General features: G+C 36.7%; 1 protein-coding gene across 1 annotated transcript in view; it reads right to left on the bottom strand.

Annotated features, from left to right (window-relative positions):
• Positions 1-26461, bottom strand: part of LOC126808622 (uncharacterized) — a 39105-nt gene that overhangs the window by 5299 nt on the left and 7345 nt on the right. The window contains exons 9-24 of the mRNA XM_056103101.1: positions 26352-26405; positions 25308-25438; positions 24134-24266; positions 22027-22149; positions 20984-21142; positions 19347-19401; positions 15768-15981; positions 14050-14173; positions 13151-13312; positions 10372-10497; positions 5296-9147; positions 4712-4768; positions 3551-3640; positions 2423-2495; positions 1570-1669; positions 769-869 (exon numbers count right to left, since the gene is read on the bottom strand). Of these exons, the coding sequence (XP_055959076.1) occupies positions 769-869; positions 1570-1669; positions 2423-2495; positions 3551-3640; positions 4712-4768; positions 5296-9147; positions 10372-10497; positions 13151-13312; positions 14050-14173; positions 15768-15981; positions 19347-19401; positions 20984-21142; positions 22027-22149; positions 24134-24266; positions 25308-25438; positions 26352-26405 (5554 nt within the window). The remainder of the gene's footprint in view (positions 1-768; positions 870-1569; positions 1670-2422; positions 2496-3550; positions 3641-4711; positions 4769-5295; positions 9148-10371; positions 10498-13150; positions 13313-14049; positions 14174-15767; positions 15982-19346; positions 19402-20983; positions 21143-22026; positions 22150-24133; positions 24267-25307; positions 25439-26351; positions 26406-26461) is intronic.

Raw genomic sequence — 26461 nt, 5'->3', positions numbered from 1 at the left:
TAAGCCTCGGTCCTCCATTATTAGCTTAAATCAAAATATGGCTGAACTGTTCTAATCTATTTAATATCGGAGAAATCCAATGCCATCGAGAGTTGATTATGGCCTGGATAAGTTAATCAATGTTTAATTAATAATTCAGAAAACATTTCAGGCCTAAAGAAAGACTTGCGGCAATAGGCAGATTTAGCTCTTGCATAATGCATAACATATTACATGTAGGATACTTTCACTATTCAAATGGTCCAAACTGGGGTAATAAAGACAAGCATATGTCGTGCAGTAAGCTATGTGAGAAGTCTCCTCTTCCTCGAGTTTTAAGTTTTCAGGGTTTTTTTTCCATGGGTGGACCTTAGTTTTCGTTCCACTGAACTTGCCAGGCCCTTGAAATTGTAGTTTTTAAAAAGCCAGTTGATACTTCAATTCAAGATATATATATAAATGAAGAGAGAAAGAGACAGAGAGAAATGGGGTTGAATATCCATCAACACAAATCAGGTAATTTTGGGACTAACTCATGGTACAGAGAGAGAAAAAGAGAAATGGGGTTTAACATCCATGCAACACAAACTATGTCATCTTGGGACTAACACAGGCGACCATACACCTTGTCACGTACAATCGAGGAATCGAAACCATGCCAGTTGACTCAATGACAGACCTCATGATACAGCGCGCACATCGTGCTAAGCATTCGGTCTTCCACCATTTTACTTTATTACAAGAAAGTCTGCTGGTTAATATGAGGTAAATAAAATAGCAGAGACTTACATGTGGTTGTATCTAAATCTTCACCTTGTCTTCTCAATTGATCTTTTAATCTGTTTATAACACTATCTTTATATTGTACAGTATCAATTAAACCAGCCTCTCTATAATATAAACATCTAAACATCCAAACATGATTTAAATATATGAGAGAGAGAAGGAGAGAGAGAGAGAGAGTTAACTTCCACCGGACACATATTAGGTCATTTCTGGACTAACACATGGTTCAAATGTATTTCAAGAAATATATACACCTTTTCAATGTAATTTGTAATCTATTAAAGATACATTATAGGAGAATCGATAACAAGTTGGCAGTTCTTACTATAATACAGTAGTTAAAAACTAGATAAAGTAAAGGCAATTTGCTGAAAATTTCATTCAAATTGATCCACTATGAACCGAGAACAAAGCGATTGAATTTCTGCCTAGCCTTGATCATCATTACTAAAGTCAGTACGATAAACAGCATAGTCTTGATTATCCATTTAATCGTTAAATCGTGAAGGAAAGTTATGCAGTAAATCAGTTCACAATTTACTGAAGATCGCAGGCTAGCGATGCCATCTAGAGTTGATTATGGTCTGGATAGGTTAATTAATGTCTAATTAATAATTTAGATAACATTTCAGGCCTAAAGAAAGACCTGCAATAGACACATTTATTTTAGCTCTTGCATAATGTATGTTTAAGGGGTTTAGGAGAGTTGGCAAACATGACAATAGACAAAATAAGCCACTATGGGTCGATTACCCAATGGGCTAAAAATTTGTTACTAAAACACCAACATAAAGTACAACTCACTTTTTTTCAAATTCAATTGTTTCTTTATTGTGTGAATATTTTAGTTGATAAATTTCACGATACATGGCTGCATTACTTTCTTCTAATCCAGCCCATTTTTCTATAAAAATAGAAAGTCTACCATATATAAAACAAAACATCAATATTCAAGATTTGTATACCAAAAAAGCATGTCAAATTCTTTCCATGGAAACACATCAATTCTTAAATCTGGGAAATTTTTAATGATCAACATGCACAACTATTATAACAGGTCGATGTGTGTACAGAGTTTCATAATATATCTTAAATAGTTTATGGGATATGCTCTAAGAGACAAAACCTGGGTGGTAGGAGCCCATTCCAATATCCGAACCTAATTTCGTTCGACCGCAGGTCTTCATGTCAGAGGACTGTAACTGCTCAATCTAAAGCAAACCCAATTAGATTCAATTCCAGGTGAGATTATAACCTCTGTTTGAAGCATCATATTTTATTTATTTTCTTTGATCAGTATTCGTTCTAAACAGCTAGATATATTTTTTCCATTCTGTCCACACATGCTTTGTGGCCTGAAATCCCTCTTTTCACTTGACTGTTGCTCTTCACAAATTCACACTAACAATGGTAACTATTTATAGAATAACAATTACTGGTTTATTAACATGCAACATTTTTATCGTCTTTATCAAGCATAGGATAAAATATATGCTTGATAAAGCTGAGATCATTATCGTCGAAATGTTGCATTTTAAACCAGTAATTGTTATTTCATAAATAGTAGTTGATGTGTTACTGTTCAATTACTGAATGCCACTTAAAGAAATTCTTCACAAATTCAATTCTGGAATTATCAATCAATTATCCTTCATACCTTGTTTTTGTTTAAATGTTTCTTCTAAAGCATTTTTCTCCTTCATTAATTCTTCATTTTCCTTTTCTATTTCCTACAAAATAAAAACATTGGTTGCCAGGCAATGAAAAAACAACAATCACTCCTGATGCTGATCCAAGACAAATAGTTTTATTGTAAGCTTGGAAATAAGGCATCCTGTCACACACATTGTCCAACAAATACACAGACGTTCTCAGGCACATCGTCTCTTATGCCTGTCCGGCACAATATTCAAAATATTACGTAGGTTAAGTCGATGTATTTATGTTATTCTAACAGTGCAGCTGTTGTCGCCAGTCTCATTCCGATAATATATAGTAATATAATTACTATCCCAGTCAGAGCAGAATAGTAGGACGTTAAACCCCATTTCTTTTCTTGGTTACTTACACATTTATTTTTAATAAAGTATCTAGTAATCTAATTCCTTATTCTGTTTAGCCTCATCATCACCTGTATACATCAAGTTTGAACATACTTCTTCGATTAGAAGCAAAATTATTGTTTTTATAAATTGTTCTTATGCCTTTCTATGTTTGAACACACTTCCTCAATTAGAAGCAAAATTATTGTTTTCCAAAACGCAGGATTAAGACCCGAGATTTCAGTGACTTTGACCATCAAAACCCTGGGGAGAAGTTCTCATTTAACAATTCCAAATGCTTTAAAATCCAAACAACTAAAACATCACTCTTTTGAAACTCGTTCTTTAACAAAACAACTCTAGACTGGAACCACCTACAAGATACCTCAACGTATTGCACCACTGTTGAGAGCTTCAAAGAAACTCTCACACTCCAGAGATACTAGAGCTGCACTCCTTTTCCGGTGCACTATATGTCCAGCAGGACCCTGCGATGTATACCCACAGATACAGATACAGAAAAGGTGTGACGGACTGACAAACCCATAAAAATAGTCCCATCGCTTTCTTTGAAAGGTGAGGACAATTAACAGTCAATCTATTTTAAACAAATCTTTTTCATAAATTGTTATGCATTTCTAAAGGATATTTTAACTTTCAGTAAATTCATTAGTCACGTAAAATCATCAACAACTACATTTTTTGTAGGCTACATGAACATACACAAATAATCCAAGACTTACCGCAATTTTAATATCAAAAGCATCAAAACCCCGACCCAATCTTGCAATTTCTTTTTTGGCATCACTGAGTTGCGATCGTAAAGAGAAACGCTGTAAGACAAATAACATATTTTATATTATTTAATATTTCAGTAATTGTATATTTATATTAAAGGGACATTAGGCAAGATTAAATAAAGAGCTAAAAGTTCTCGCTATAATGGTTAAATATAGATAATGTAAAGGTAATTTGCTGAAAATTTTAGTCAAATTGATCCACTATGAGCCGAGAAAGAAGCGGGTGAAATTTTTGCATAGTCTCGGTCATCATTACTAAAATCATTAATATAAACAGCATAGTCTCAATTATCCAATTTTTTTTTATTTAATTATCAATGGCCGTTAGCGGCATATAGGAATCTAATCCAGCTAACATCGAGAGTTTATTATGGTCTGGATAAGTTAATTAATGTCTAATTGATAATTTAGATAACATTTCAGGCCTAAAGAAAGACTTGTAATAAGCAGATTTTGCTCTTGCATAATGCATGTTTAAATAAAGAGCTAAAAGTTCTCGCTATAATGGTTAAAATATAGATAATGAAAAGAGAATATGCTGAAAATTTAAGTCAAATTTCTTCACTCTGCACCTAGATATCAGCGATTCAATTTTAGGCTAGCGTGGATCCTCATTGCTATCTTGCCACGATAAGAAAAAAATGTCTTGATTACCCGTTTTTACAGTTATTTCATCTACAACAAAATGTGTGGAGAGAGAGAGAGAGAGAGAGAGAGTGAGGGGTGGGGGTGGGGGTAACCTCCACTGATACAAACTGAGTCATTTCAAGACTAACATGTGGCTCAATTTTATTTCAATCATTCACTTGCGTGTTTGGGTCTTTAGCGGTGGAGTGGGAGGAAACCGGAGGGCAGGCAACCTTACTCCTGGTCATGTACAAGCGGAGAATCTAACCCACACCAATTGCCTCAATGACAGACCTTTTGATGCAAAACGTGTTAACCATCCGGCCGTCCAACCCCTTTGTAAACTGCCTTATTGTTTCAAATGAACGATGGTCTCGGTTTGATTTTTGAAAAGGCATGTTATTATGCTTTCGATAAATCTATAACATTAAAGTCTATAGTTCAATGGATTAATAAAAAAAAATAAATTAATCTTACATCTAATTTCAAATCTCTAACAGTTTTCTTCCATTCAGTTTCCTGTTCTTCCATTTTCTAAATTAAACAAATTTATAAAAATTGAACAAATTTATAAAAATTGAACTAATTTATAAAAATTAAACAAATTTATAAAAATTGAACTAATTTATAAAAATTGAACTAATCTATAAAAATTGAACTTATTCATAAAAATTGAACTAATTTATAAAAATTGAACTAATTTATAAAAATTGAACTAATCTATAAAAATTGAACTTATTCATAAAAATTGAACTAATTTATAAAAATTGAACTAATTTATAAAAATTGAACTAATTTATAAAAATTGAACTAATTTATAAAAATTGAACTAATTTATAATTGTCTAATTTGATCTCCCATAAATTTCAATACTGAAATTCTCATGCTTATTCTATAGAAATCCTTTGTAGGTCTGAGAAAATTCTATTATGAAACATTCAATCCCATATTTTAGTTCAATAAAAAGAGTGGATCCATTCTTCAAAAAGCATTATAAATTGCCAAACGTTGAAAAATGGAGCCAACCATATTCAGTTATTTAAAATAAAAATATGACAAACCTTTCGATTTTCTTCTTCCAATTCTTTTTTCTCGTCAAGCAGCTGTTGTATTCTCCCCCCATTATCCGTCTGCTCAGCATCTGTCACATTTGATTGTCTTTCTTGTTTTAACCTATCAACAGTGTTAACACTTTCTAATAAATCTTTGCGTAGCCTCGTTATTTGTTCATTATCCGTCGCTACTTCTGCTTGTAACGTCGAAATAATTTCAGTTTTCTTCAGTAAATCTTCCTGCAGTGTTTTGATTTCTCCATGTGAAGCCTCTTCCTTATTTTTCAATTCTGTAATTGTCTCGAATCCATTTGATAATTCTGTTTGTAATTTTGTAATTTGAGCTTGTAATTCACTTTCAGATATTTTTTCTTGACGTAAATTTTTAATTTCTTCTGATTTTGTGAACAATTCTTCTGATTTTGTGGACAATTCTTCTGATTTTGTGGACAATTCTTCTGATTTTGTGGACAATTCTTCTGATTTTGTGGACAATTCTTCTTCTAATGCTACAATTTGCTCTTCCAATTCACTTCCATGATTTTGCAACTTTAAAATCTGTTCTTGGAAATGACTTTCTGAAGCCTTTCCTTCATTTAATCTTGTAACTTCCTCAGATTTTATGGACAAATCATGTTGAAGCTCAAGAACTTTAGCTTCTAATTCACTTTCTCGATTTTTCAGTTCTGTAATTGTCTCAAGACCATCTGCGACGTCAATCTGTAATTTTGTGATCTGTTCCTTGGATTCTTCGGAATCCTGACACAAAGCTTCATTCTCTCGTTTCAAGGATTTTATGGCTTCAGTTTTCTCTTCCAAATCAACTTGCAGAATCGCAATTTGTTCAATATTGTCTTTGATATCTTGTTCCAATTCACATTTCTCATTGGTCATGTCTGCTAACTCTTTTTTCGTTTTATCAAAAGCTTCTAAGTCAGTCGTTAATGTTTCCACTTTTAGTTGCAGGTTGCTCAGTTCCTCATCCTTACCCGCTAACGTATCACGAAATTCCATTTCCATAGTAACGATGGCCTCTCTTTTAGCACTGAATTCTTGTCGTAATTCTGATAACTGTTCCTTCAAGATTGATTCTGTATCTTTACCTTCTGCTTTGAGTATGTCTTCTTCCTGTTGTTTCTGGTACCATGACAGCATGTCTGCGTGGTCCGTGTGTAATCTTTCGTAGTCGTGTTCCAGGGATTTTTTTGTCAATGACAGTTGTTTGACTTGTCCCTCTAGGTCTTCTATCTGATCTCTTCGATCAGAAACCTCTCTTTGAAGATTTGTGATTTTTTCTTTATTCTCCGTATTCTCATCTGTTTCTCGTTCAATAATGTCTTGCAAGTCACCAACCTCATTCTGGAGATTCTCCAACTCTTTCTGTAATTCTGCTAACCTGGGCTGTGTTTCTGCGAGTTCCTCAGTTTTTGAAAGCAGTTCGGCCTCAATTGTTGTCAGTTTTTCTTTTAAGACCATGTTTTCACCATTCAGCTGAGTGACCTGGTCGGAATAATGCTTCGAGGAATGGATGACTTCATCCTTCTTTTCTGCTTCAGCTTCTAACGCTGCTATTTTCTGATTCAAATTCTTCAAACTTTCGTCTCTCTGACTGGCCATTTCGAGACTTGTTACAAGTTTTTTCATTTCAGTTTCTTTCAGGTCAAGTTCCGTCTGCAATTCTTGTACTCTTGAAAAAAGTTCCCCCACTCTTTCACATTTTGGTCTCAGATCTGCAAGTTCACTCTCTAATTCCACTATTTTTTCATTCAACATTTCTATTGTTTCATTAGAGGCTGCTATGTTTTCTTCCAAGCTGTTTATTTCTTCTTTTAATTCTGTATGTTGCTCGGAAGACGTGTTCAATTGCTCTCTCAAATCCTCCATTTCAACTTTTTGCTCTTCAATTAGATCTCGGAGATCTTTCCTTTCATGTTGTAAAGCAAATATTTCTTCCTCAAGTCTTGATGTTCCACCAGTTTTATCGTCAACAGTATCACATTGGATCTCTACTTCACATTTTTCACAAGAAGTCAATTCTTCTAATTGACTTTTCAGCATCTGGATTTCTGACTTCTGGGATTCAATATGTGATTCATAGACGGAAATGTTCTCAGAATTGTTCTTCTTTAATTCTTCAAGTTGCTGATTTAAGTTTTCGATTTCATTCGCTTTTATCGCCACCATTTCTTCAGTGTTGTCATTTTGCTTGGCTTTTTCTTTATTTTCGACTTGAAGTTTCAACAATTCAGTCTTTAATTCATCAATATTGTCTTTCAAAGATTCGACTTCTTCTGACGCTTCAGTCTGGGTGTCTTGTTCCGATTTAGAAACTATTTCTTGTGAAACTTGTTTGTTCTCTTTATTTTTATCGGTCACCTTTTCCTGAAGGGCAGCCATGTTGGCAGATAACTCTGCTTCCACTCTTGAATGTTCCTCTTTCAAATTTTCATTATCTTGGTTGAGTTTTTGTATGGTTACTTCTAAAGTCTGGATCTGGATCTTAAGACTCCTTGTCTGAGATTCTGAATTTGACCGGTCCATATTTTCCAAATCTATGGCCTCGAGAGCTTTATTTTTCTGCTCAACTTCATTCTCAAGACTTTGGATTTGAGATTTGTACTGAATGATCTCTGATTCTATGAGCGTTAATGCATCTGACTTGTGCTGAATTTGATTCTGGCTTTCACTCAGTTCTGATTCAAGTGTTGCAACTTTCTTTTGATATTCTGAAACTTCTTGCGATGTAAAGTTATTTGTCTCCAGGTCGATGTTACTAAGCGCCTGATTCTTAAATTCCAGATCTGCTTCCACTCTTGAATGTTCCTCTTTCAAACTTTCATTATCTTGGTTGAGTTTTTGTATGGTTACTTCTAAAGTCTGGATCTGGATCTTAAGACTCCTTGTCTGAGATTCTGAATTTGACCGGTCCATATTTTCCAAATCTATGGCCTCGAGTGCTTTATTTTTCTGCTCAACTTCATTCTCAAGACTTTGGATTTGAGATTTGTACTGAATGATCTCTGATTCTATGAGCGTTAATGCATCTGACTTGTGCTGAATTTGATTCTGGCTTTCACTCAGTTCTGATTCAAGTGTTGCGACTTTCTTTTGATATTCTGAAACTTCTTGCGATGTAAAGTTATTTGTCTCCAGGTCGATGTTACTAAGCGCCTGATTCTTAAATTCCAGATCTGCTTCCACTCTTGAATGTTCCTCTTTCAAACTTTCATTATCTTGGTTGAGTTTTTGTATGGTTACTTCTAAAGTCTGGATCTGGATCTTAAGACTCCTTGTCTGAGATTCTGAATTTGACCGGTCCATATTTTCCAAATCTATGGCCTCGAGAGCTTTATTTTTCTGCTCAACTTCATTCTCAAGACTTTGGATTTGAGATTTGTACTGAATGATCTCTGATTCTATGAGCGTTAATGCATCTGACTTGTGCTGAATTTGATTCTGGCTTTCACTCAGTTCTGATTCAAGTGTTGCGACTTTCTTTTGATATTCTGCAACTTCTTGCGATGTAAAGTTATTTGTCTCCAGGTCGATGTTACTAAGCGCCTGATTCTTAAATTCCAGATCTGCTTCCAATTCTTCTATCTTAGTCTTGTAGGAAATAATCAATTCTGTACTTTCAAAATCATCCAGGTTGTTTTTGTTGTCCACAGAATCCTGCAACTCTTGAAGTTTCATTCTATATTCCCTAGCCTTGTTCTGTTGTTTCTCCAGTTCAATGTTCTCCATTTTCAAAGAATCGATCTCATAATTTTTCTCTTCTAGAAGAGATTTTAATTTGTTGATTTCCTCTTTCAGATTAGTCTTTTCCTCGTCATCGACGATTTTATTCTTGTTGACCAGAAACTGAAAAGTAGCAAATGAAAGGAATAAATTTCACAGATACGGAAATGAAATGAAGAGAGAGAGAAATGGGGTTTAACATCCACTCGACACAAATTAGGTCATTTTGGGACTAAGATATGTTTTAATTTTATTTTAGCAATGGGAGGAAACCGGAGGACCTGGAGAAAACCCACGAGGTTGGACATGCAACCCTACTCCTTGTCACGTACAACCGAGGATTCGAAACCACACCAGTTGACTCAATGACAGGCCTTATGATACAGAACGCACGTGCTAACCACTCGACCATCCAACCCCCCCCAGAAACGAAATGGAGGTTAACGCCCTACTAGGCTAATGAAATCGGGCATATGCCATACAGTGTGCTATGAGGGAAATTTTGCCCGGACAGCGGCGTTACTGCTTATGTTTATATCGAATTACAACTGTCAAGAGGTTTTTTACGTGCATGCCGATGTGTACAAAGGACCTTGGTTTTTTGTTCCATCCGAATGACTAGACAGCTGTCCTTGTCAGACCCTCCGTCCACCAACACTAACAAGTCACAGATACAGACTGTACATGTATAAAGTAGCTAAACCCTTTTTGATTCAGGTAAATGTAACACTCTTTATCAATTTTCAGCTGATCAATGGGTGGAATGGGACTTAATGTCTTGTCAACACATTGGCATTTCAGAATACTTTTCTTCGAATCCCAACTGTCAAGGGTTCTTTTACGTGCACACCAATGCGTACGCAAGAGATTGTTTTTTCATCTCATCTGAACGATGAGACACTGTATTTTTCCAGGCTTTCGCCGGGATCGAACTGCCGATTGCCATGATGACTAGATCGAGCTGCTGATTGCCATGATGACTAGATCGAATTGCTGATTGCCATGATGACTAGATCGAACTGCTAATTGTCATGTGACTAGATGGAACTGCTGATCGCCATGACTAGATCGAGCTGCTGATCGCCATGACGACTAGATCGAACTGCTGATCGCCAAAATGACTAGATTGAACTGCTGATTGCCATGTGACTAGATGGAACTGCTGATTGCCCTGATGACTAGATCGAGCTGCTGATCGCCACGATGACTAGATCGAACTGTTGATCGCCCTGATGACTAGATCCAATTGCTGATCGCCATGATGACTAGATTGAGCTGCTGATTGCCATGATGACTAGCATGACTGAGTGTTTTGTTTATGTGTACCCTTCATATTTGAAATCATACCTGTCCTGTGGAATGTCTGACGTTGTCTGCGTTTTTTAGCTTAGCTTCTGTCTGTTCAACTTGACGTTCTAACATGGTGATATAATCTTGGTTTACTTTCTCTTTCTGTTCCGATTCTCGTTTTGTCTGTTCAAAAAAATAATATATTAAAGACACTGATCATCATTTGCATTTTACAGGCAACATCTTATCTTTCATTTCTTAATGTACTCAGATTGATTATTTAACATTTAGTTAAGAGAGAAAGAGAAATGGGGTTTAACGTCCACGACACAAACTAGGTCAATTCAAGACTAACACATGGTTCAATTTTATTTCAATAATTCGCTTGCGCGTATGGTTTTTAGCAGTTGGAGGAAACCGGAGGACCCGAAAAAAACCCACAAGGTTGGACAGGCAACCCTACTACTCCTTGTTACGTTCGACGAGGGAATCAAACCCATGCCAGTTGACTCAATGACAGACCTTATGATAAAACGCGCACATGCTAACCATTCGCCCATCCAAACCCTCTATTTAGTTAAGAAAAACAAACGTAATATATCAGTGGTAGTAATCTCCTGGCTTTGAATAATTAAGATTAAAAATAGGACGATCGAAAGAATCTATTGAAGATAAGGTGCCACTCATTTAAATTGTTGACAATTTTGAATTTGTCATATCATTATATACTATTCAAAAAAAGTAGGGGATATTTGATTTTGGGGGCATAATACTAAAATATGCAAATGACTACGAAAAAAGTCACTATAGAACCTAACAGAAGAAACATTTCCAGTTACATGTGACGCCCAAACGCACCAATAGCTACCGCATGGAATGCAGGTGATGCTTGGGATCATCATGGGGGTCCAACCCAAGATTTGCACGACTCTGACTTTGAATGTTACAGTCATTGTGGCATTGAATTCCAGGGTGGAAACATCAGTTTAATTGTTTTAGTGACCAGAAAACAAATTTTGATATGCGTCGGCTTACCCAAAATGAAAGGTTACGTGCCCTTGGCATGCTACAGATCGGCACAACACAGGCGGTTGTGGCGCGGACGATGAATGTTTCTCAGTCTGTCATAAGCAGGCTATGGTCCAGATACCATGATACACAATCTGTACAGGACAGACCACGCTCAGGTCGACCAAGGGCGACAACTCAAGCCCAGGATCGATTTATCCGTACCTTGGCCTTGAGAAATCGTGTCATCACAGCAAATCAGATCAGCGCTCGTCTTCAAACAGACACTGGTGTGAGAGTGAGTGGCCAGACGATTCGGAATCGACTGCATAGGGGTCACCTTCGCGCCCGACGTCCTCGCGTGATCCCTTGTTTGAGAGATCATCACATTCAGGCAAGACGTCGTTGGTGTAGGGATCGTCAACACTGGGATAATCGACGCTGGAGCAATGTGATGTTTTCAGATGAGTCAAGGTTCAATGTTGATTTTTTGGACAGACGTAGGAGGGTGTGGCGTCGTCGAAACGAGCGCTTTCAAGACGTTAACGTCATCAGACATGATCGATTTGGGGGTGGTTCTGTTATGGTGTGGGGAGGCATCACTGTTGCTGGAAGAACGGCTTTACATGTTGTTGCAGGGCGTGTTACAGGCCAGTACTACCGGGACAACATCTTGGCAGTCCATGTTGTGCCGTTCGCACGACGTCATGGCGGCCGTTTCATCTTCCAGGATGACAACGCAAGATGTCACAGGGCCAGGATCGTTACAGGTTACCTCCAACAACAGAACATCACCACATTACCTTGGCCAGCACTGAGTCCCGACCTCTCCCCCATCGAGCATGTCTGGGACATGCTTGGACAGAGGTTACGTCAACGTCAACAACGTCCTGCCAATGTCCAAGAACTTGCTGCTGCGTTGCAACAGGAATGGGAAAATCTGGACCAAAATGACCTTAGACGTCTCATTAGGAGTATGCCACGTCGGATCAATGCTTGTTTGGCAAACAGAGGAGGATTTACCCGTTACTGACTTGGTTGTGATGCTGTGGTAACTTTGCTGTTTGACCCCGGGTATCATTTTACCCTTATAATGGTCAGTATGTGCCTTACTTAGTCTAACGATCATTTGGAATAAATCGATGAATGTGAACTTCATTTCATTTTGTCATTTGTTTCTTCGTCAGTTTCATTAGGTGACTTTAATAACACTTAAAAATCAAATATCCCCTACTTTTTTTGAATAGTATATATAAACTATACTAAACCATTTTTGTCCACTGAAGAACACAAAAGTTTTTTCCTGATTAATTAATGGGAACTGCCAAGATTGGAACGTAAATCTTATTATTAACAACTGTTTGTTGGGCTATACTATATACCGGAAAACACCCCCAAAACACTGGAAAACTATCGGAAAACACCATGTTATACTGAATATCATAAACCACTAGAAAAACACTAAATACCGGAAAACACACTAAATACCGGAAACCACACTAAATACCAGAAACCACCCTAAATAGGTAACCTGGGAAAAGGGCTATACTATAAATCGGAAACTAACTCTAACCCAGGCACAAAGAGGACCAGGCTCCTGGTTACCTATTTAGGGTGCCAGTCTCCGGGTTACCTATTTAGGGTATTTTCCGGTATTTAGTGTGTTTTCCGGTATTTAGTGTTTTTCCAGTATTCAGTATAAAATGGTGTTTTCCGGTTGTTTTCCTGTGTTTTCCGGTATATAGTATTGCCGCTGTTTGTTGAAAGTGATTTTAATTCTTTGTTTTTCTCTTGATTAATGGTAACTGGAAATAAATCTTTGACATACCTTAACAACTTTTTGTTGAAGTGATTTTAATTCTTCGTTTTTTTCCTTTAACTGTTTATTTAAAGATGACTTTTCATCAGCTAGTTTATAAAGTTCGGCTTCTACTTGGTTTATATACAAATCACGTTGATTTAACTTTTCACCCATTTCTTTGATTGAACCCTTCCAAAATAAAAAATAGGTCATTTCTTTAGTTCATTTTTGTCAATCATGACATATGGATGGGAAATGGAGAGAGAGAGAGAGAGAGAGAGAGAGAGAGAGTATTTTGGGGTTTTTTGAAAGGAGAGAGGGGTTTAATATCCACTTGACACAACCTGTGTCATTTCAGGGCTAACGTATTGTAAAATTTTATCTTAATAATTTGTTTGGGCGTAGGACAGGGAACAAAATAACTGTCAACAATTGTTTTGATAAATTTTTGATGATCAAATCAAAATTTTGATTAGTAGTTTAGTTAGAAATAACCGAAACCCCTTTAATTACAAGGATATGTTTGATATATTTACCTTGGGGGTCACGGTGGTTAAGTGGGTATGGGTAAGACGCTGGATCGCTAGTCTGGAGGTCGGGCGTTAGATCCCTGCATTGGCCGAGAAAGTTCATCAGGATTTTCCAGCGTGGCTGCCCCTTGTCAGTGATGTAGAAAGGAGGGCCTCACAAGGACTGCTGTCTAGTCATTTCAGATCGGACGAAAAACTGAGGTCCCGCGTACATATTGGTGTGCACGTAAAAGATCCCTTGCCAGTTCGAACTCGATATAAGAGAAGGTCGTAGTGCTGCTGTCCGGGCAAAAATTTCTCTTTTAGCACACTGAATGGCGTATGCCCCTCTTCATTAGCCTAGTTCGGAGCAGAACAGTAGGACGTTTACACCCCATTTCATATCGATATATTTACCTCCACTTTCTCGTTTACTTCTTTATCCATAATACTTTTCTCTAAAACCGTAAATTCTCTTAATTCTTTAAATTCTTCTTCTTTCTCGTAATATTGGTTACTGAGTTTTTCTATCATTATTTCCCTGTGAAAACAAGAGAAACATACAATATAATATACATTATAGTTTAGATTATAATAGAGGTATGTCGAGCATTGTCATCTATACTAATATTTGTGACTGTCGTTTGTCTGTCTGTTCGGGTCTACACTAGGTCTGCCCCGAGTCTGAAATTTGGGGTATAGGGGTAGCTCCGACCGGGGATTAACATAGGCCAGGTGGCTTCAGTCTACCATTTCCAATTTTGGAGTTATGACCCCGAGCGAAGCCGGGTATCCTGCTAGTTTGAGATATTTTGAACTTTTTCAAACTATAAAATTTTAACAGTTAATTCTCTAAAATGAACAATGGTTCAATTCTGTTCGGTATTTACAATCTGATTAAAATACAGATCTATATTTCATTTCCTTTTGTTTTATACTTTCGATAGCCACTACTACATGAAGATCTGACAGGTTTTAGTGGAAGGTCACATCAGAGGTCATACAAGCGGCTTTTGACCGTATGACGTCAGACATTTGATTAACCAATCAGTATTGATGTTTCTAGTGGGTTACCCACTTGCCGTAATAGACCGTTTCATTGGCTAATCACCCATCTTCCAGATCCTAGTGTAGTAAAGACAAGTAAAACGAAATTTTGAACTACAAAAATCGAAACGAAATAGGATCTGTGTTATAATCAGATTGATATTTATACAATGAATTGAAAATTTCCAACAACAGCCAGATGTTATAAACAAGCCAGCATCACCTATAAATGTTAGCTAAAATCTTTTGATGTGCCTCATTTTAATCTGATTGAATCCAAGCTGGTCAATTATCTACCATTGATATGAATGTTGGACACCTATACTAATATTTGTGCCTGTCGCTTGTTTGTTTGTTTAGGCTTGCCGCTACACTAGGGCTGTCATGTGGCAAAAATTTGGTACATAGGGGTAGCTCGGTCCAGGGAGTAACATAGGCCTGGTGGCACTGCATTACTGCTTCTGAGTTATACTACTTTTGGTCCCAGGCACAACCTGTGCAGAGCCTTATTAAATGGGGTTTAACGTCCTACTGTTCTACTTCGTCTGGGCTAATGAAGACGGGCATATGCCATACAGTGTGCTATGAGGGAAATTTTGCACGGGCAGCGGCACTATGACCTACTCTTGTATCAAATTCCAACTAAGGGATCCTTTACCTGCCAGCTAACGTATACACGGGACCACGGTTTTTCATCCCACCCAAACGACTAGACAGCTGTACTTGCCAGGCTCTCCGTCCTGCACCACTGACAAGGGGAAACCACGCCTGTAAATCCTGACCAACTTTCTTGGTTAATGGCTAAATAGGATAGGAATGGGGTTTAACATCTCATAAACACAACATTATAGGACTAACATAACAAATGGTTGTTGTTGTTTTTTTAATCACATGCATGCAAATGTGTACATGTGTTGACCTTGTTTTTTTTGTCTCATCCAAACAACTATTTATGCAACACTTTACTTGTCAGTCCCACAGATGCTACCCCTGACAAGTTGGGACCGAGGTTAAAAAATGCTGAGATTCTTCTCAGCACATACTGAGATTCAAACCAGTGAGTCCAATACCCGAAAACAAGCACTTACATTTCTTTAATTTGTAATTTAAGCGCCTCTTTTTCTTGATCTGCTTCCTCACTGATGCGTCTCTGTGGTGCAATAGAGTTATCTATAGACAAGATGGTGAAATCTGACTCATCTGTCGTCGTGTGATCTCTGAAGCGCACTGATGAGGATTCTGGCATTTCAAATGTCGAAAAATCCATATCTATTGCCGACAGAATAGATCTATTGGCAGGAACTGTAAGAAAATAAAAGTAGTAAATGAATAATTTTTCAAGAGAGAGAGAGAGAGAGAGAGAGAGAGAGAGAGAGAGAGAGAGAGAGAGAGAGAGAGAGAAATGGGGTTTAAGTCCACTCAACACAAACTAGGTCATTTCGGGACTAACATTTTATTTCAATAATTCGATTGCGCGTAGGAGTCTTTAGCAGTGGGAGGAAACCAGTGATGGGATTTTACCCGTATATTCCGGACTTGTCCGAATCTTTTTTCGAAACGCCCAAAATTGTCCGACCGGGAAGATGCCCAATCGAACATCAAGACATGTACTGAGTGTATAACTACCGTGCAACCCGATTATCGTTGATAATAGGCTGGATTGATTAGGTAATTAAGTGATCGACTATTTATCGTGTTATATCGTCTATACACACCTACCTTGATTAACTACTATTCTGCCTTGATTGGCTTACTTAATCCTTTGTCAGACAATTCATCAAATCAATCCTGAACAGAAGTCATTGCTTCTCCTTTGTCGGATGATATATCAATCCAATAAGAGTGATTATAAACTTAATCTGATTAACCCGTGATTTCACCATTGTCTCACGTTTTAATCTCCTTTGTGTTGGACAATAACACGTAGAAATTAGTCATATAATATGTCACATATCCTGATAGTATATAACACCTCAAATCAACATACATTGTATCCGATAAATTCTCTGTGATATATTTTCGGTGGAAGCGAAGCCGAATTAAATAAAGATATTTCACACACACGCAAATGTCGCTTATATAGTTCAGTAATTAAAATGAAAGTACAAATCTCGCGAGACACGTGAAATTAAGAGATGTATACGTGCTGAATCAAATACGCCTTATGTCCGGGAAAAGATTCAATTTTGATGGCATATTGTCAGATTTATGATCATATTTTGAAGGGAGTTTATGTCTATTTAGACGATAGCGCTGGCTACAGTCGAATGCAATTATTGAGCAGTTGGTGTCACTCGCTCGTTGTATTAGAGGGTCGTTAACTACGGTTTACGGCCAAATAAATTTCGGGATGTCATTTTTTTACCTTCCGTATATAAATCGAAACGGAGTATCAGACGAATGTCGGACTTGGCTGAAAAATGTACCGACGTATGACACGAAAAATACGGTAATTTTGGGGGAGTTTGAAACAGATCGGCAGCAGTCGGCACGCTGCCATTGTATAGTATTACGATGTCATGTAATTTTGTAGGAATATTATTGACATAAATTTGAATGCCGTACGGGTTTTAAACATGAAATATAACAAGGTGCACCTATTTTTTTTTACATATGAATTTGAATATATTTTGTTGACACGTGATTCATAATTGTGTTTTGAAAACGTCTGCTTAAATTACGATAAGAGTTATGCCCCTTTATTTTCAGGAAAAATGTCTGACAAGAATTTTTTTGAAATCCCGTCACTGGAGGAAACTGGAGGACCGGGAGAAAATCCACGAGGCTGGACAGGCGCCCCTACTCCTTGTCACGTACAACCGGGGATTGGAAACTACAGCAGTTGACTCAATGACAGGCCTTATGATACAGCACGCACGTGCTAACCATTCGCCAAGTAAATTTCAGTATCAAATTATATTCAGACAATAAATTTCAGTAGCTGTTATCAGAGTCACATTAAAAGGAATGGCGATCATCTTGCTATGGGTTGATGCAACCTACCTTTCTTTTTATCAAAATAGCTGGTAAGATGGCCAAAAGTGGTGGTGGCATGTGCCTTAAATCCTAATGCCCCTAACATGGGAAATCTATCTGAATAAACTCCTTTCAGTTTAATTTATAATGCAACCAGTGGTAGGAAACTGGAAAAAACCCGTAAAGTTGGAAATACCTCACCCTAAATACATGGTTAGACCACTCGGCCACCCAGGTAGTGAGAAATACCTCACCCTAAATACATGGTTAGACCACATCGGCCATCCAGGTAGAAAGAAATACCTCACCCTAAATACATGGTTAGACCACTCGGCCACCCAGGTAGTGAGAAATATCTCACCCTAAATACATGGTTAGACCACTCGGCCACCCAGGTAGTGAGAAATATCTCACCCTAAATACATGGTTAGACCACTCGGCCACCCAGGTAGTGAGAAATATCTCACCTTAAATACATGGAGATGATAACGTGCTGATCATTTTTGTTTACATTTTGAATTTAACCCATTTTTGACGATTGCGAATCAACTCGCGGACCCATCATACTTGGCAACGGCATTAGCGAAAAAAAGCGCGAGATCAATCAACACATTTCTATTGTTTTTATTTCTTAAATTAATGGTGATTGAGTAATAAAAATAAAATACCTAATGAAAAGGAATGTTATATTCACTAATTATCGAATAAAAAACGTACATTTCAACAAAGGATCTTCCTGTATTTACGTAATAGGTCAGAGGTGAAAATTCACACCGTGTCAATGACTTTGGCATTATTCCAATATTTTCACGTCGTCACCTACGACTAATAATTTTATGATATGGAAAGTGAAATGGAATCAGGTTTTTTATGATTTACTGCCAGGCATATCGTTGAATATGATAATGTCGAAGAAATCAACTATTTATTATTTTTTTTAGATGTTATGAAGCGAAGAATACATGTACTCGAGCTGAAATCAAGCATGTTGACGCCATCTTGAATACGCTTTCAAACAGACGATAACTTACGGCTAATAATTTTAGACTTTGGGAAGCTAAATTGAATCAAAACTTTTTGGATTTAATACAAGCTACATAGGGGAATATTACATTGTCGAAGATTTCAACTATATATTTTTATTTTCGACGCAATGAAGCAAAGAATACGACAATTCCCGTCATATATCCAAAGAATGGCAGAAATGTTAAATGCCGATAGCAATGAAGTGACCGTCATTTGGGGTGATATTTCTTTTTAAAAGTTATAATTATATTTACTTTGACCACTGCTACCAACGCGAGGGACTATATTTGTGTTTTATTTAAAAAAAAAAATTCTTAGGGGATACTTATTCACGTTATTTTACCGTTATATGACAGAAAGTCATAATTTTAGTGGAACTGACTTTTCAACATTTTTTATAGTAATATAATTGCTACTTTGTACAATTGAATTTTATATCATTGGAAAGAACACGACAATCTGTGCATTTTTGTAACAGAGTATTTCTGTGTATAGAAAATATTTTTTTTGTTATTTGCAATTTTGTAGAGGGTATTAGGATTAACAATAATCCACTAATTGGCTTAGGAATATGGGACCTGCTGATTTACTGAGCTTAGGCGTAGGGTAGCTAATCTTTTAATTGGCTCAGGGTTAAATGGGTTAATTTAACCTTTGGCACTTACAATGACTTTGTCTCCTTAATTTGGGTCCACACCAAGTTTCTCTTCGTAATTTTTTCTGAATTATAAAAGAAGGCTTAGATTAGTACATAAAATAAATTCTCATTGAAAAATTCAATTTACAGACTAACATAGGGTAAATCTTCTATGGCTGTTTTAGAACAGGGAGTCACGGTGACTAAGTGGGTAAGACACTGGCTTGCTAGCCTGGAGGTCGGGTGGTCGATCCCTGCATTGGCAGAGAAAGAGTCCATCCAGATTTTCCGACGTGGTTTGCCCCTTGTCAGTGATGCAGGATGGAGGGCCTGACAAGGACAGCTGTCTAGTCATTTGGATGGGATGAAAAACCGAGGTCCCAATGTACACATTGGCGTGCACGTAAAAGATCCCTTGACAGTTGGAATTCGATATAAGAGTAGGCCGTAGTGCCACTGTCCGAGCAAAGTTTTCCTCATAGCACACTGTATGGCGTAAGCCCGTCTTCATTAGCAGGAGTTTCTGTATATAATGTTTAGTTTCAAACCATTGTTGGCAAATTGTTAAAATACATTGAAAGCTACTGAGTTCCTACCGTTGCATAGTTTAAAATGGTGTTGTCTAGATTAGATAATGTGTTGATTTAAGACTATTTACTTTCCTGAACGTTAAATACAGAAACTCCTGCTAAATAAAGTACCCCCCCCCCCTCCCAACGATATACACGTTAAATAACAATAAAGATAGGTTGCCAGGCAATGAAACATACGCCCACAGTGGCTAAATCGTCCGAGTGGTCAACAAGGGTTGTTGCATATTTATTCCTTTGTAGGTAATTGGGGGCCTTTACAAGACAGTTCCATACAGATCAGATTATAATTTTTGCCGTTTGAGGGTTCACACGATTCTACAAATTGAAACAAGGGTCTCAAGTCTGGAAGTAATCTACAGAAATTGTTGAAATTTGACAGGCTTTTTCGTTTCACAAATTTAAATGATGCATATAAATTTCATACATATCGGATGATAACTTTCATCAATCGAGCATTAACAAGGTTGAACAAAGTTAAACAAGGGCAATAACTCTAGAAGTAATAAACAGAAATTGCTGAAATTCAATATGATTCTTCTCTTTACTAATTTAAATGACGCATGTAAATTTCATACAGATCGGCAGATAACTTTTGAAGTTAGAGCATTCACAAAGTTCAATAAAGTGAAACAAGGGCCATAACTCTAGACGTAATAAACAGAAATTGCTGAAATTCAATAACCTTCTTCGTTTCACTAATGTAAACAACATATATCAATTTTAAAACAATTGGATGATAACTTTTGGCGTTAAAGCGTTCACAAGAAATTGTGGACGAAAGACGGGGGCGACAGCAATATGCGTCCACATTTCTATGTGGGCGAATAAAAAGGAAAGTAGCAGGACAGATGTACAGTGGACTCTTGTCAAATCCGACATCGTACGGGATCGTTACAATATGTCGAATTACGCAGAGTGTCAGAATACTCAGTTTTCTCAAAAAAGGAAGTATTATTGTAACTTCGAAAACTGGAAGTATTATTATAATGTATCTTCGAATCCCCAGAACATTATTCCCTTTAAAAATGATAAACCTTTCTGTACATTAAAAATTGAATTACATGTATATTACCTTGACGTCTTTCCTATCTGGATTACCGATACTAGATGATACACAGATCATTCGTTGTAGATTCTCGATCAGACGCTGTTGTTCATTCTGGGCCTCTTCTTTCTCTCGTAGTTTTCTTTCAAGTTCATCTTTCTCCATTAACATATCATTCACTCCCATCTAGAAACAGAGAGAACTAGGGTTTAACACAAGGTCAATTTTGGGACTGACATATTGTGAGAAAACCCATGAGGTTGGACAGGTGACCCTACTCCTTGTCACGTACAAGCTAGGGATCAAATTATGCCACTTGACTCAATGACAGATCTTATGATCTAAAGTGAGCACATCAGATCACTTGACCATCACCCACCCATCTATAAACAAAATATTGTTTAAACTCATTAACATATCATTCACACCATCTATAAACAAAATATTGTTTAAACTCATCAACATCATTCACACCCATTTATAAACAAAACATTGTTTAAACTCATCATTCACACCCATCTATAAACAAAATATTGTTTAAACTCATCAACACATCATTCACAAACATTTATAAACAAACATTGTTTAAACTCATTAACATATCATTCACACCCATCTATCACAAACTCAGCGATCAATATCCTATAAATCCACAGGTCTAGCTATTTGTTTTTTACCGCATTAAGCAAGCGGATTCTTTTACCCCATATGCTTTTTTCTATTCGCCCTAATGACACCAACCATCAGTCAGCTGGACCTCCTGTTTTAACTTGTTTTTATTATGACAAAGGGAGAAGATGACCCGTCCTCTCTTCTCACGACAGCAATTTTATAAGTGTGTTTTAAGGTGACTTTTTTTATATACAAGGACTTTCTTATCTTGTGTTTTACCAATTTTCAACCCTTTAAATGTAAAAAATTTAATTAAATCAACCTGTCCATAATATCATATTTAATGTATTGGACGCTAAATCTGTAATAAACAACAACAATATTCCATAGACCAATGGAAAAAGCTGTCGGACCAGGTAAGGGAGAAGACTCTGTAGTAGAAGAAAGGAGAAACTAACCTCACTAGCTGTTTGTTGTAAACGCTGTATTTCCATTCTGTATTTGTTTAATAAAGCTGCGTCTCCGTTAAATACTTCGTTAAGATGGGGTTTATTCTTGATCTTTTTAGCTCGAGATGCAAACTGTAAAAGCATGTTTACATTTTAACACAACTATTATCAACTAATTTACTCCTAAAAAATAAATCAGCACACGACACCAGGATTGATATCTGGGACATTCTAGTCCAGAGATCAGTGTGGCCTCAAACTGCTCCACAATGTCTGTGTTTCACACAACTTCTGACAATTCCATACCTTAGAACTTGACACGTTAGCACACAAGTATCTGGTTTCAACATACTGCAAAGCTTTCATGCAGCTAATCTTGAACTGGGGTATTTTAAATTAGGCTGCGACAGGCTGGGCGAGGTTAGTTTCAGTCACCCAGAAGCTCCTATTCTTCAATGTACGGACGGTCTTGCGGAGTTTGTTTTTTTCATGTGGTTGATTATACAGTATCTTTGGTCAAGTCAAGTAAGAGTTGTGCCACTTCCCGAAATAAATCGCATAATTCTTGCATTAGTATAAACAAACATGAATCGTGACGACAAATTAGAATTAATTAAAAAAAAAAAACCCCATTGATATGGCACATGAAGAGAGAAATATTACACTAAAAAAAAAAAAATTAAGAGTGTTGGATAATGAACTGAAATGGCATTCTTAAATAAATTTCATCTTGTTTTTGGACTAGTTACCTCCCTTACACTTTGTTTATGATAATGTAAAAGACTGGATAATCTAGCCAATGATCTATTATTCTCAAATGTTGAGAAGGCATCCAGACTAATATTCATAGAATATTTTTCTGGATGATAGAGACTAGGGCGGGCTCTGCAGCAAAGTGTGTTGTCCATGTGACCGGCAAATTACAATGTTATGAAAGTTGCATCTTCAAAAGAGAGAGAGAGAGAGAGAGATGGGGTTTAACGTCCACTCGACACAAACTAGGTCATTTCGGGACTAACATATGGTTTAATTTTATTTCAATAATTCGCTTGCGCGTAGGGGTCTTTAGCAGTGGGAGGAAACAGGAGGACCCGGAGAAAACCCACGAGGTTGGACGGGCGACCCTACTCCTTGTCACGTACAACCTGTGATTCGAAACTACGTCAGTTGACTCAATGACAGGCCGTATGATACAGCACACACATGCTAACCATTCGGCCATCCAACCCCCCCCCCCATCTTCAAAAGGAATCTCAGTCTAAATATGTGTTGAATTTTGTTCAGTATTTACAAAGATGTGATAAAATGAAAATTTCAAAACATTCAGCACCCTCTGCAGACGATATCAACAAACCATTGCCCAAATCTTTTGATTGCCCTCTTCTTAATCCATGTTGTTACTTTGTTTTGTTTCTTAATTTGATTAAAGATTCATTATGTAAGATTTAGATAGAACTAGCCATTCACATTCATACTATAATAGTTCAAAAATAGATAATGCAAAATGAATATATTGAAAATTTCATTCAAATTAATCTATTAGCAATTGAAAGTTTGACTCAATTTGAGTCATTGATTATAACCACCGTACTGGTTGTTCGAAGCTGAGCTCTGATTCTCAATTTTTAAATTAAATCATTAAATGGCCAAACCGTTCTAATCTACTTAATATCGGAGATATCTGGATGGCATTGAAAGTTGATTATGGTCATTGGTCTTGTCATGTTAATAAGTGTCTAATTTATAGTTTAGATAACATTTAAGGCTTAAAGTTAAAGAACGATCTGCAATAGGCAGATTTAGCGCTTGCATAATGCATGTTTAAGCTTATCTTTTTAGTATGAACTAAGTAGATAAAAATAAGATATTGCCGCAACAATGACCATGAGTGGCTTTAATTACTTGAATCAAACCAATTCTTAGGCCCAACCCTTTTTACCTGTGCCACTGCAACCCTAACTATTTTTACCTGCACTCCAAGACAAACATATTATGGTAACATTTATGTCTATGCTTACATGTGTAATGTGTGGAAGAAGAATTTTGTCCAAACAGCAGCATTTCCGCCTATCATTTTTCATTGTATAAGTTTAATAAAATGAACTAGATAGTTTACCTTTAAAGTAGAATGACTTTCTTCTATAGATGTAGGAGATATCGTACATATCATGGCTGTTTTTGAATTACCACCTAAAGCATTCTGTAAGATACGCGTCAGTTTAGAATCTCGGTATGAAATATAACCCTCACTGAAAAAAATAATAATTTATACAAACTGAAACAAGAAATTGCTGAAATTCGACTTCTTCGTTTCAGTAATTTAAAGGATGCATATAAATTTCATACAGATGGGATGATAACTTTTGTCGTTCAAGCGTTCACAAGGTCCAACAAAGTGAAACAACTACCATAACTCTAGTAACGGATATTGCTGAAATTCAATAGGCTTCTTCGTTGTACCAATTTAAATAATGCATATATAAATTTCATATAGATCGGATTATAACTTTTGTTGTTAGAGCATTCACACGGGCCATAACTTCAGACATAAGTAACGGAAATTCAATCGACTTTTTTGTTTCACTACTCTAAATGATGCATATAAATTTCATCCAGACGTTCACAAGTTGCAACAAAGTCATACTCCCGAAGAAATTAACGGAAACTATTGAAATTAAATAGGATTCTTCATCTCACTAATGTAAACAACATACATCAATTTCAAATCAATCAGATAATGTAGTCTGTAGAGTGTTACAAGAAATTGTGGACGACGGACAGACAGACGGCAATATACAACCACATTTCCATGTGGGCTTAAATCTAATTCACCAAATCGATGCAGAATTGATCAAAGAAAAAGCATGTCGATGGGACTTACATTGCCAAAGTCTTATGCTTTTTCAAAGAGCATCATCCCAAGAACAAAAAAAAACCCAGATTAGTTAGTGGCCACTTCCTGGTCCAAAATATAGATATAATTAAAATGCTGATCTACATATTATAAAACATTTGGATTGTATAAGACAAGTCAAAATAAAATAAACATCAGATAAAAGCTCTAGTACAGATAACTGTATATTCAGGATTTTAATCTTTGCAAACTTGCAGGTTTTTTTTTGGAGCGAATTTGTGATCAAGACAGTCAACTCACCCACCCTGCTTGCATAAGTTACCGATAATATAACTTACTTAATTTACTGACAGTAGTGATTAGTGATCAACAGTCAACTCACGCATCCCACATTGCTTAATTTACTGATGACTTGTGATAAAAACAATCAACTCACCCGTCCCCCTCACTTAATTTACTGATGACTTGTGAAAGAGTAAATAAACTTTTGTTTATAGCACAGCCTTCCTTAAATACTTTACCAGTATTATCTCCAGCCTTCTCAGAACCAGCCAAATCTACAAAATTCTACAAATAAAAGAAAAATGTGTAAAATCATGGATTAAGGAAAGGCGTGCCGCGTGGGGGGGGGGGGGGGGAGAGAGAGCGTGACAGAGATGATTGGGTTTAACGTCCACTCCACACAAACTAGGTCATTTCGGGACTAACTTATAGTTTAATTTTATTTCAATAATTCGTTTGCGCGTAGGGGTCTTTAGCAGTGGTAGGAAACTGGAGAAAACCTACGAGGCTGGACAGGTGACCCTACTCCTACTCACGTACAACTGGAGGATTGAAACCACGTCAGTTGACTCAATGACAGACCTTATGATACAGCGTGCACATGCTGACCATTCGGTAATCCAACTTCCATTAAGGTACAAAAGCCAAGTACGATAGGATGGTGACTATCAACAACGGCTGTTGAATGGGCAATGTTTTGATCAATTCATAAATAAACGATGAAAGTATTTCTAAAGGGGAGATTTATTGTGACTGCTGAAAAGGAGATGTCGCTGAAAAGAAGTGATTACTTGTACTGTATTAAAGTTACGACAGACATATCCTGTGAGATAATAAAAGTTATAGGTTTCTCAATCTGATTAAAATACAGATCTATATTTCATTTCGATTATTTTATACTTTCGATGGCCTCTACTACATGAAGATCTGGCCCGTTGTAGTGGGAGTTGCGTCAGGGGACGTACAAGCAGTTTTGACCCTATGACGTCAGAAATTAATTATTCAATCAGCGTTGACCTTTCTAGTATCCATGTGAATAATGAATTATAATATATGCAGAAGAAATGGTATTAGGTGTTCTCTGATTTATATAAAAACTGAACGATAGTTTGGACTTGGATTTCATAAACTCAAGAAATTGGGCATAAGACAACCTCTGATTCAAAGGATGTCAATGGTTTGCATTAAATTTTTTTACCAAATGTGACACCATAACAGCATCCTCTTCTGCTGTTTCACGACTCTCAATAATCTGTAATATAATCAACGAATGAAAAGAATTACACTTTATAGATTATTTCAACGGCA

Source organism: Patella vulgata, chromosome 1, assembly GCF_932274485.2.
Source record: "Patella vulgata chromosome 1, xgPatVulg1.2, whole genome shotgun sequence".
Taxonomy (NCBI): domain Eukaryota; kingdom Metazoa; phylum Mollusca; class Gastropoda; family Patellidae; genus Patella; species Patella vulgata.
The sequence above is the reverse complement of the archived record's forward strand: the minus strand, read 5'-3'. Positions and strand labels throughout refer to the sequence as shown.